The sequence below is a fragment of the Triturus cristatus genome, chromosome 10, assembly GCF_964204655.1.
Source record: "Triturus cristatus chromosome 10, aTriCri1.1, whole genome shotgun sequence".
Taxonomy (NCBI): Eukaryota; Metazoa; Chordata; class Amphibia; order Caudata; family Salamandridae; genus Triturus; species Triturus cristatus.
The window spans coordinates 535787703-535800518 of record NC_140593.1 but is presented as its reverse complement, the minus strand read 5'-3'; the positions used below and the strand labels follow the sequence as shown (position 1 = coordinate 535800518).

At 45.0% G+C, this 12816-nt stretch overlaps 1 protein-coding gene across 9 annotated transcripts in view; it reads right to left on the bottom strand.

The window, feature by feature from the left end:
- KMT2C (lysine methyltransferase 2C) overlaps positions 1–12816 on the bottom strand; it is a 1736691-nt gene that overhangs the window by 942760 nt on the left and 781115 nt on the right. For all 9 annotated transcript variants that reach the window (XM_085632007.1, XM_085632012.1, XM_085632004.1 and 6 more), the window contains exon 26: positions 8835–9021. In XM_085632007.1, coding sequence (XP_085488133.1) covers positions 8835–9021 — 187 coding nt within the window. The remainder of the gene's footprint in view (positions 1–8834; positions 9022–12816) is intronic.

Genomic DNA, 12816 nt, shown 5'->3' with positions numbered 1-12816 from the left:
GGTGTGGCAAGGTAATTACATCACGGTTGAACTCACATATATAGCATGGGAACATGCTGTTCTCAGTATTGAACCGCTAGTGACAAGCACAGTTTCCGATGTTATACAGGCATGGGGCATTTCACTTAGTAAAGAGGTATACGTTCAACCGGTCTTTCTTTTGTGACAGGTTTTAACCCTGACCCTTCCAATGGGGAAGGTGCCCCCCCTAAAAAAAAAAACATAAAACAACCCCACCCCCCTCCAAACAAACATTGTAAGTGGTGGTGGCATTGTAGTGCGCTCTACTTCCTAATCAAGAGCAGGGCCTTTAAAATTGAAAGAGGTGCATGTCCTTAGCTGAGGATGGACACACTGCTAGTGGTAATCCCTTTGTGAGGAAGGCGACAAGTGGACCCGATTTGAATTCAAAGCTTTTATAATCATCTCGGAAGATATCCGTCATTCTCTCTAGGCACAGTAGTTTCCATAGCCGGGAGTGCCATAGAGAGAGGACGGGGGCTTCCCTCTTCTTCCAGGCTGCCGCTATTGTTACTTTCGCGGCTTCTATGCATGTCCACATGATGGCCTTATCAGCTTTATTTTGATGTTTGAGCGACGGGTCTCTAAGGCCCAAAAGAATTCCCTCCATAGATGTCGGGATAGGATACCCCAACATGCTTTTAATTTGGGCTAAGATTTCCACCCAGAAAGGTTTGATAGTGGGCCAGTCTCGCCAGATTTGTTTAAAGTCGCCAAGCAACCCACAGCCCTTCCAACACTGATCGGAGGAGTTCGGAAAGATTCTTTTAAGTTTAGAGGGGTATAAATACCAATCCATCAGTGTCTTGAGGTGTGCCTCCTGGAGCTCTAGAAAGTGATTACATTTTGTAATATCTGACCAAAGCCCGGCCCATTCCTTGTCAATTAGGTTTCTTTGTATTACCCCTTCCCACATTGTCATGTAATGAGGCCGCGGGGAGTGCGTGGAGGAGTAGAAGGTTATACAGGAAGGAATTCACTCCTCTCATGGAGCCTACCTTTAGCACAAACTTTTCAAACTCAGATTTCTCTCTTGTAGCCGTGTCGCGGTTGGAGGGGGTAAGAGCCAAGTGCTTGAGCTGTAGAAAGTGGAAGTGTTCAGCTTGGTCTAGCTGAAACTCTCTTCTACAGTTCTCTAAGGTAAATAGATCATAATTGTGGAATAAATGGGATAAAGCTAGACAGCCTCCTTCCTTCCAGGGAGTAAAGGGGCCCTCTTGGAGTGCCGGATTGAAGTGTATTGGTGTGTAGGGTGAGGGGAATGTAGTCCCAGAAATAGAGTCCCATACTTTCAGAGTTGTGCATGTGGGGGTGCTAATATAAGCATTCTCTGGCAGGTCCCTCTTGGGTGTCCATATGAGATCCCAGACGGTTCTCCCCGCAATGGCACGATCCATATGAAGCCAATGTTTCTCAGACTCCCGTTTGGACCATTCCGCCACTATTCGTAATTGAACAGCTTTATAGTACAGGCCGAAGTCTGGCAGTCCTACCCCTCCCTCCTTTCTAGGTCACCTCAAGATTGAAAAGGATAGTCTTGCCCTCCTACCTTACAAGATGAACCAGTTAATCAGTGAATTGATCTGAGGGAGGAATTCCTTATCAAGGTCAATAGGTAGTGCTTGATATAGATATAAAAGTTTGGGGAGTTCTGTCATTTTGACAGCATGTATGCGACCAAGCCATGAAATAAAAAGAGGTTTCCAGCGCTTGAGATCATTTTGGAGCTGAAGGAGAGAGGACGGAAAGTTAGCTTTGTATAGTCCTTCTACGCGTGGTGTCAACTGTACCCCTAGGTATTGTAAAGACCGTGTAGTCCATTGGAGTGAAGTAGGTGTCTGCAGTAAACTGGCCTCGTCGGTCGGAACTGTGAGATTAAGTATGTAAGATTTATTCAGGTTAATTTTAAAGCCTGCGACAGCCTCAAACCGAGTCAATTCGGACTGCAATGCAGGGAGAGAGGGGGCTGGTTCCCCAAGGGACAACAGTACATCATTTGCGAAGAGCCAGATTTTATGAGAATCTCCCCCAAAAGGTATTCTTTTAATCTCTGGTGTCTCCCGAATAGACATCGCCAAGGGTTCGAGGTTAAGGGCAAACGAAAGGGGCGACAAGGGGCACCCCTGAGTTGTTCCTCTTGTGAGGGGGAAAGGAACCAAGAGGGTCCCATTTACCTGTACTCGAGAATGGGGTTGAGCATAGTTGGCCCTGACCATGTTAATAAATGTATCTGCGAAGCCGAAGTGTGCAAGGGCGTTAAAAAGGAACGACCAGTCCACCCTGTTAAAGGCCTTCTCAGCGTCCAATCCCATGAGGACTGCCGGTCTCCTACGTTTAGTGACTTTCTCGATAAGGTGCACTGTCCGCCGAATGTTATCATTGGTCTGCCAGCCTTTTTTGAAAAATTATTGATCAGGGTGGACTAAATCTGGCTTCAAATCATTTAACCGGGCTGCTAAGATGGCTGAATAAAGCTTTGCATCTAAAATGGGATGATATAAGGGCGATGGGATGATATAAGGGGCACAGGTGGACATTTTTCCCAGGTTTAGGAATGATCGTGATCACTGCCTCGGCTATCGACGGGGTCACCCCACCCTCCTCTGCCATCTTGTTAAAAAGATGGGTGAGATGCGGTATGAGGTCTGGTGCAAAGGTTTTATAGAAGTGTGCAGTGAAGCTGTCGGGCAAGGGGGCCTTATGGAGTTTTAATTGCCTTAATGGTGTTCCACCTCCTCTGATGTTATGGGAGCCGTAAGTCTATCGTTCCAGTCCCGTGAAAGCTGGGGTAGTTGTAATACTTGGAGATATCGGTTTTGCTGCTCTATGTCCTGCGTTTCCCCCGTGTACAGTCTCTTATAAAATGTTCCAAACACTTCAGCCTTTCTCGTGTCTGTGTGGATCATTCTGCTCTCCGCGTCTTGTATGCTGCCAATGTATTCCCTTTTGCGCTTCTCCTTCATTTGTCTGGCCAGGTGTTTGCCAATTTTGTTGCCCTGGGAGTAGGAGAGGTGGCGTAATTTCAACAGCGTATATTCTGCCCTGTTAGTGTAGATTGCTTTGAGCTTTCCCCACAGTGCCGTGAGAGTGCATAGGGTGCCCCTAGTGGGTTTGTTCTTATGTTCCTTTTCAGCGGTTTCTAGTGCTGCTTCTAAGCCCTCTCTCTCTTTTGCCCTCTGTTTATTTAGGGTACAGTTAAGTTCTATGCCTTTCCCTCGTATTACTGCTTTAAAAGTGTTCCAGTTATTGAACACCGACGTGTCCTCAGGTAGATTTAACTTTAAAAAAAGTCGGTGATCGCTTTTTGCAGTTTGGTTCAAAGCAGTCTGTCTCGCGTGAGGGAGATTGGAAAATACCACTTGGGTGTTTTGGACGTGGTTTCACACCACCTTAGGCAGATCCAGATTGGGCAATGATCCGAAATAGAGAGAGGGAAGATCTTAGGCTCCTGAAGCGAGCCTATCTAGTTCTGACTAATAAAAATGTAGTCGAGGCGGAAGTACGTGTGGTGGACATGAGAAAAGAAGGTATGGTCTCTAGTTTGAGGATATAGTGTACGCCAGGCGTCTCTAAGGCCAAGGTCGTGTAGTTTCTGCTTGACATCAGCGGAGAAGAAGCCAGCTCCTGCTCTGTGTGCTTGGGTGCTATGTGAGATTAAAATCACCAAACAGACTCGTTGGTCCGTCTGCAAATTCAGTTATGTTATCTAAAACTGTAGTTAAGAAGTCCGCCTGGCCTGTATCAGGTGCATAAGTTGCAATGAAGGTGCATAATCTACCTTTCAGATTTACCATGACCATGACCATCCTACCCTCTTTATCTGCCTGGACAGCCATCGGCTGAAATTTTGTCGAGCTATGAAATAGGAGGCCAACTCCACACTGTTTAGTGAGCGCTGAGGATCTATATATAAGGGGATATGGTTTGTGTCCAAGCCTTGATTCCTCCGCCCTTTGGAGGTGTGTCTCCTGGAGAGCTACTATATCAAAGTGATGGTCTGTAAGATATTTTCAAACTTTTTGTGACTTTTGTGGTGAGTTGAGGCCCCGAACGTTCCATGACCCTATTGAAAGTACCATCTCTCCGGTAGTGCCTACTCCCTCTGCCCCTGGATCCCCAATGTCAAATCTACATGTCCGTCCCCTCTGTCTGGTATTGGAAGTCTATCCCAATGTGCCTGACATGATGTGGGTGTGGTGACTAGAATGTGTCTTCGGTAAGTAGTTCGACATGGCCGCCACCAGGCCCCGAAACCCTCCCCCTCCGAACAAACAAACAAAAAAGCAAACACCAACATTACCAACATCAACTGCTGTTGGAATGATGACAGCTCTCGGACTGCAGGGGCAATTCCCCCGCCTGTGCGTGTTGGTGGATGGCGCAACCGGTGTTCCCATCCACGCCCCTATCGAGTGTTCGAACGAAAAAAAGGTCGCCGACATGGTGAGGCCTTCAATAGCTGTGCATAACTAGTCTGCTCGAGTCTCCGGGTAAGAATGAGTCTGCATTCCACCGATGACTCTCGACTGGGTATAGCGCCTGGGCATAACGCTCCTTTACAGCATATCAGTGGATATCATGTGGCCGTTCCTCGGGCAAGTCGAGTGTCCAGAACCTTCGCCCTTATGAGGGTACCGGCGAGGAATCAAGCCAGTGGTCTCGTCATATGCTTTAGTTGTTATCTTGAGGCCCTGTGGGAATCACAGTCAAACATGTCCGTTCTTCGTTTATGACGGCGTGACATTTGAACCTTCATGAGTCCTTATTGTCAGATCCCATCTTTGGGTCATCACTTATGCCCTCCCTTTGAACTTGTCGTCCATTGTGTTTGTCGTGCCACTTCGCTCCGGTCTTTGCGGCCTGACCTGGGTATTCTCAGTCTCAGCGGGCAGAAGGCCTAACAGTCTCAGCCCCTCATTCAAATCGGTGATGTGTCTCATCTTGTTGGTATACTCAAAGCTCAGGCCAAGTGGATAAGTCCATCTATATCTTATATGCTCTTCACGCAGTTCCGTCGTGAGGGGTCTAAATTGTTGTCAACGCGCCAAAGTTGCCGGCGCCAGATCTTGATAGATGGTGCATTTGTATCCTTGGAAGGAGATGTCGTTCTTCCCCCTGGCTGCTTGCAAAATCTGTTCTTCCACCTCGAAGGAGTGAAACTTAGCCAGAATATCTCTCGTCCGTCGCCGCTCCCCAGTCGGTGGTCCCCCAACCCGATGTGCCCGGTCCAGCTTGATTCTAACCTTCAGTGGGCTTGCGATCTCTGCGAAGAGGCCCTCGAGGAAAGCTTCGAGATCCGATCCCACTGCAACCTCTTCCAGATCCCGAATTCGTATGTTGTCTCTTCGCGCCCTGTTTTCCAAATCTTTGGATTTCAATTGGGCTTGATATAGTTGATCTTACAGCACACGTAGCTTGTCCTGCGTGTCCGCGGTTCTCTGGGTTTGCGTTTCCAGATCCACCACCCTTACACCCACTGAATCAACATCTTGCTGGATTGTGGCCAATCGTACGTTCCAGTCTGTTTTAAGGTGATCGATGGAGGTCTTAATATCCTGGCTGAGTTCTGCACGCAACTCTGTTTTAAAGTCCTTTAGGGATGCTAGCAGCTCCTCTTTCGTGAGAGCCATGGTTTCTGTGTGATCGGTATGCTCTGACGTCTGCCTTTCCTCTGCGGGTGGGAAGAAGGTAGAAACTTTATTTGGAGCCTTTTTTGGCGGCATCGGTGCTGGCACCGTGGCCCTCTTCGGGTATGTGGTAAGCAAAACAGCCTATGCTGGTAGGTACCTCCCCTCCTCCCCTTTGAAGGGCGCCGGTATGAGACAGGGCTGGTACTGACTCTCAGAGCTGGTGGTGCATTAGTCCTGGGGGGCTGAGTCGCCCGCCTCTAAAGCTCTCATTCCTGTTGAAGGACTACTTTGGTGCTTGTTCACCACCTCTCACAACTCTGCATGGATGCAGCAGGTCCTATGTGCCTTCCTGCCTACCCGGTTCAGGGTGAAGTGGCTTGCTAACGTAGCACAAGGTAGGTCTCTATTTACCCAGTACGGGCCTACGTGTCACAAGGGCCGCCATCTTAAAGTCAGGCGGAATCGCGGGTAGCTCCTGTGGACCGCTTGCCGGTGACTCCTTATTCAGCGCTCACTATGCAGAGCCTGGCTAAATCTTGGTGCTCAGTGACCATATCTGAGGGCTGCAATATTTCTCCCACTCACCCGATATAGATGGGATCCCCTCCAGCATGTTGTGTGGTGCCGGATGTACACCCGGTGTGCTTTCGGAGGAGACCGCTTCCGACCGTGTGGAGTTTCACAGCCGCGGTGCCTCTGCCACGGTGTCTCCGGTGGGGATGAGAGTGTTCCGTGGTTGAACTATGCATCCCAACTGGCTGCCCTGAGTTCGTCAGGCTCTGCTTCTTAGAGCCTCGGTGGCCGCCATGTTGTGGAGCTGCGCAGCCCATGCCTCCCGGCTGCAAGACGGCTCAGTAGCTGGCACCTTGCTGAAAATCTTGTCTCCTAGTAAGTCTCTATAGATTCTGCCACATTTTGATGGGCCTGGCCACCTATTTGGCGATGCCTGTAGGAGTCTGTGTTCTCGAGAGTCAAGCGCGGACCTGAAGCCGAGACGAATCACGTCCATTCGGCCATCTTGCCTGGCCACGCCCCCCAGGCAAGCTTTTCAAACCGCACGCTCTTCGAGTATCCAAAATCTACCTGACACAGATGACATCCCCTACCCTCTTCTCCTAGCAATAATTCATACATCGTAGGAATCCTTATCTGAAATTACCCATTCATCTTCACTATATAACATAAAAGCCATTTGTTGCAGTGCAGTGGCCCAGTGATTTAATCGAAGATTAGGGACTGCCCATCCCCCATGTTTGGAAGAGTCAAAAACTTCAGTGCCTTTCTGGGCCTAGAAGAAGTTCCTAGGCTGGCAAGTTTCAAAGAGATGCCGCCTTTGATATGCAAATCTGGCTCTTCCTCACAGGAGAGAAAGCCGACCCCCTTGTCCAGAGCCCCTTAACCAGTTTGACAGGTAGGAAAATGAGCTTGTCAGGTAGGCGTGCCACCCCCAAGCTAGTACCACCCTTAAGGTGGGCTAAACTGAGGTAGACACGATTTTTCATAAGTAGCCATCTTTGTGGTGGCATACCTAGGAATTCTGGAACAGGGTTATGCCCCTTCCAATAGAAAGTACTCATATAGGGGGCGTAGTGACCACAAGGGTCAGTAGCCCATTGGCTAATACCCTACACTCCCCTAACATTCCTAAGTTGAATATTTAGGGGAGCCCCAGGCACCAGAAGAGCAGATACTGATAACCTGAAGAAATAAGATGGACAAGAAAAGTTGCACAGCAAGAATAGAAGACCCAGCTAATGACATGGCGCCATCACTGCCAGCCTGCTTGCTGACTTCGCCTATTGCACCAAAAGTCAAATTGTCCTGTAGCAGCTGAGTCCCCAAAACCCGGAAGACCTGCCAGCCTTTTCCCCAGGAACCAAGACCTCCTGAGAGATAGCAGAATGTCCCCTGCATCCGGGAGTCAGCCAAAGAAAGTCCAAGAGGACTCTGGCGCACCGAAACCCGCCGCCACTGCACCAGATCCCCCCAGCCTGTGTCTACAAGGGCCAATGATGTCAGCATGACTGAAGAGTGACTCCTCGTGAACTCCCTGACGTCGCCTGCAGCGTCTGTTGTCAGGCCCCCTCAACCGCAATTGTTGAATAACGGAGAAACCAGACACCCTTAAGACCCTCTGCACCCAGACACCCTGTGTCGAGGAGAAGAGGACCAAAGGTGTCCCCACGTTTGCCCAACATTGCAAGAATCGTAGCCACTCATTGGTTTCACCAAACTGGTCCTTAGTCCCCTCCTGCAGTCTCTTTCTACCATAACCGTTCTCCATTGGGTACCTTTGGGCTCCTGAGGGTATTTTTGACATCTGTACCTGGCTGCCCTAAGTGCAGCTGGTGGTGCTGGCTTGGACCTTGCCCACAACTCACCTTAACTCCTGGAGAAGGGTCACGTAAGTCGCTGACAAGAAACGATAAACCGCACATGATTTTCCTCCCATAGGATAACAATGCAGAACTCAGAAATTGCAATGTGTCAACTTTTAAAATGAAAAATATTCTATTCAAAAGCGTACTCGTGTGAACGATTTTCTTTTGATGCCTGAACATCTATAAAGATACTATTTTTGTAAAGTGGTATGAATCTCCTTCTTAAATCATGTAAATTATTTACTGGCCATGTGTATTTTCAGATTTCTTGCACTCCTCTTGGTTAAGCCTAAGGCTGCTCCACCACAATACCCCCTAACAGAGCACCTTGGGATTGCCATAGAAAGCCCCCGTCCACTCATAAGGGAGCACCTGGACTCTTAACACGATATATCTAATTTCTATATATCATATAAAGAGAAGATTCCAGCAGGACACAACACAGAAACAAGCCTAACAAGATTTTAAAGAAAACAAATCTGAAACAATCTGGCAGTGCAGCAAATTGCTGTACAATTAAGACTGCATAGGCTCGCAGAATTACTTGTGTATAAGAGAAAATGATGCATTTTCACTTATTTTGAGTTAATTCACACCTACATTAAACGTTCAAATCAAAGGTTTTTATGCTCAAAGATAAGTTATGTTAATTAAAAACCCAACTCATTCCATAAAATTTTAAGACATTAAAAAGAATATCAATGTACACAGTTACCAGGCTTTATAAGGAAGCGCTGTAATGTGGCAACTTACCTTAATGTGAATACGCAAAGTTAAGAACAGGTGAACATTTTCTCCTTACCTTGAAACTTTTGCTTAAGTGGAATTAGAGATGAAGCTGAGCTAAGGAATGGGTCTGATGATAAATCCGGCAAGTTTCTGCTCATATTAGCTTTTCCCAAAAACTGCGGAGGCTCTTCCTTTTGATTATCTGGGCTCTTCTTTCGCTGTCGACTTGTATCCAAGAGATGTTTACCGAAAAATGCTTCCTACACAAAAATCATTTAACAAGATGATTATTCAAAGTGACCGTTTGCTGCACAACAAGTGCTAAAACAAACAGAGAGCAGGTAGTCATGTGCATCAAGGAAAATATAGAATCATTGTCATTTGGCCTGTTAGGAACACAACTCAGACCATGCCCAGACCTAAACTTTATGTACAATATGCAAGCCTGCAAATGATGTCACTATGCTGCCGCTAGTTCATAGATAAGAGTTTTGATGCTGTGTATTACCATTTGTCAGGCAATCACACATTCTAGATATGCAAGTAGCTTGATGCTTTTGGAGCCATGTGGACTAGCAAAGGGGACTTAAAATGCTGTGAACAAGGAAAGAAACAAAGTAGAATTATGTGTCATCCAATTGCAAACCTAGGCAAAACCATTAATAAAGAATAGATATATCAACTGTGGCTGCATTGGAAGTGAGCTGCTCCTGCCAAAGGATCTGTTTTCTAGTCCAAGAAACCTAATGGGGAGCTGTAGGTAGAAAGCAAGGCTGTCCTCACTATTATTATATTTTTACGAGTTGAAAACAATTTTGACTATATATTCACTGAAAAAACCAAAGGTTTCAGGGGAGTTATAGTTAGGAATTGGCATTTAGAAAACCTTAGAAATTCACTGAAAAAAACAGTTTCAGGGGCGTTATAGTTAGCTGGACATTTCCCTTGTACAAAACCCTAGAAATTCCCCTGTTATAGTTAGTTCAGCTAACTATAACTCGCGCCCCTGCAATGCACTGCTGATGACGTCACATATTACATCACTCATGACATGGTCAGTGACATCACTGATGACATCACTGATGACATCTCAAATGACATCACTGATGACATCACTGATGACGTCATCCATGTGATAAATTAGTGCATCTTCTCACACCCTAATATAACCTTTGATACACCGACTCAAAATTTCAGACGGCCATTTTGACAACCATAGATACTCCACTACCAATAACTACTCACCCACTCATTGACTTTTAGGTCTACATACATCTCCACTCACTCACCTGTACAGTCACTCATACTAACATTCACTGCGTGCATTTATACACCTATATAGACACTCGCACACAGCCAATCATCCATTGAGGTACTGACACATCTAGTCAGTCATGCAAATAATTAATCACAGTAAAATTTACTCACCTATACAGTTAAAAACACTCAAGTTCACTTACTCATAAAAATACTAACAAATTCTGTGTCTTCCTGCAGAAAAAAAAACAGCACATGACACAGATATCCTTGCACTATGGCGCATACAGCCACTCCCAAAATCACACACTCTCACATATAGATAGTTATATACTCGTACACACACATACACTGCGTTTCACATATGTAGTTACTGACACATGTACAACTGAGATATACATTCAATCACTAACACACCTATACATACACTCACCCAACCATACAGTCCATCACAGATGCACTCTTAAAAACATGCACCCACTGACTCACCCACTCACACATCTAGTCACAGAGTCACACACACCCTACCCACACAAACACTCAGGCACCCATACAGATACTCAGACAACCAATCAATATCCCATAGAGACACTCATATAGCTATTCAAAAAAACATGCAGCCACTTATACACCAACACACAGACATTCACACAGTTTAGTCACTAGCCTGCAGTAAGATACATTTAATGACTCACTTATAGACTCAGTTACGCACCTAAAAAATCATCCATTCACACACTTGTACACCCACTTATTTTTCAACAGGCCTTTCCCTATATATATTAAACATAATAAAACTGTTCAAAAACACATACTCAATGGATGATGTCATCAGTGATGTCATCAGTGATGTCATTTGAGATATCAGTGATGTCATCAGTGATGTCACTGACCATGTCATGAGTGATGTAATATGTGACGTCATCAGCAGTGCATTGCGGGGGCGCGAGTTATAGTTAGCTGAACTAACTATAACAGGGGAATTTCTAGGGTTTTGTACGAGGGAAATGTCCAGCTAACTATAACGCCCCTGAAACCTTTGGTTTTTTCAATGAATTTCAAAGGTTTTTTAAATGCCAATTCCGAACTATAACGTGCATGAAACCTATGTTTTTTTCAGTGAATTTCAAAGGTTTTTTAAATGCCGATTCCTAACTATAACGTGCATGAAACCAATGGTTTTTTCAGTGAATTTCAAAGGTTTTTTAAATGCTAATTCCTATCTATAACTTATCTCTGAAGATATCATGTTTAATGATTTTGATTGAATTTCTATATTTTTCAAATTCAGTATGTCATTTCATTAATTACATTTTTTATTTAAAATACTTTTTTATCACCATTTTTAAATGTATTTTTTCAATTAATTCTTTTAAAAATTAAAAATTATTATTTGAATTTAATGGGTTTTTCAAACATATTTTTTTATATTTTTCAAAATATTTTTTTAACTATATGTGCAAAACTTTATTTTATATATTTTCTTTCCATGCTTTTGGATCCGCGCACCCTAAGCGCACCATTCTCGATCCCTACGCGATAGCATCCGCGCATAGTATGCGTCGGGTGCGTGGTTAGTGCGCGATTCCAATGCGACCGGTACGTGACTCCCAGCCTATACGCGACACGTTCGATGTACGTAACGCAACATTTACGCACTTCCGCGATGAGTCATCTGCGTCTATGACGCGGTGGGTGCGCGGATCCCGCGAAGTATTTAACATTTTAAAAAACATATTTATGTATTTCATGTGAATATTAATTGAAGACAAACTCTAAACTAGTCTTAAAAGTAATATATTTTGACATCTAATCCTATATTCCTTTTTAATTCAATTTCGCGAACGCGCGCTGGGTGCGTGCTGCGTACGCGGATCCCATGTGACCTGCAAAAAAAGAGATTTTATTGGTTCATTACACTACCTGTTCTAACTACTGAAAGACCCCACCCATTTCAATCATTCTTCTTTGAGCTTCTTTGGAGAACCACTTCTTTGGAGAGAAGAAGATTTTTTAGACTAAGTTTACACTTAGCTCTAACTTTCCAAACTGCCATTTCATTTACAGAGACCATCTGAGTGCATCCAGACCTTCTTTCAAGATGCTTAGTGTGTGGATTGTGGGACACAGCTATATTTTCCGGAGCCAAAGGTATGCAGAAAACAAAGGCATTCACAAAGACCTAGGTCTGCCAAAAGTAGACATTAAATGGATTGGACAGAGAGGGTTAAAGTGGCACCAATTGATGCCATTGGTGAAATCCTTCATGCAAATCCAACACCCTGACCTCATAATAGAGCACTGTGGTGGCAATGAGCTAGGCACTTTGACTGGAGTAGGTCCGGAAATGCTTATGAAGGACAGCTTTGCAGAACTGATTTCACTTTTTCCCAAAACTGCCTTTGTGTACTCTAACATATGCCAAAGGCAGAAATGGAACTGGTCCGATCGTTTTTGTCCACAGTTTGAGAAAGCTAGGAAACATGTGAATAAATCGGTTTCTGCTTTTCTCCGAGACTACAGAATGGGGTCCATTTACAATAATCTGCGCTTTCATATGCAAGAGATATATAGGAGAGATGGAGCACACTTTACTGATGAAGGAAACAGAGTCTTCCTCAACAACTTTAGACTCTATATAGGTACTTACTTATAAGTACCAAAAACTCTCAATGAACACAACAGCTCTTTTTAGAGCCACTCAAGAACAAAACACTTAAGCTTAATCTTTATCTCCCAACAATTTAATTTTTTTTCCCATTGGATCCGCGAACCCACCGCGAGAGGATCCGTGCATC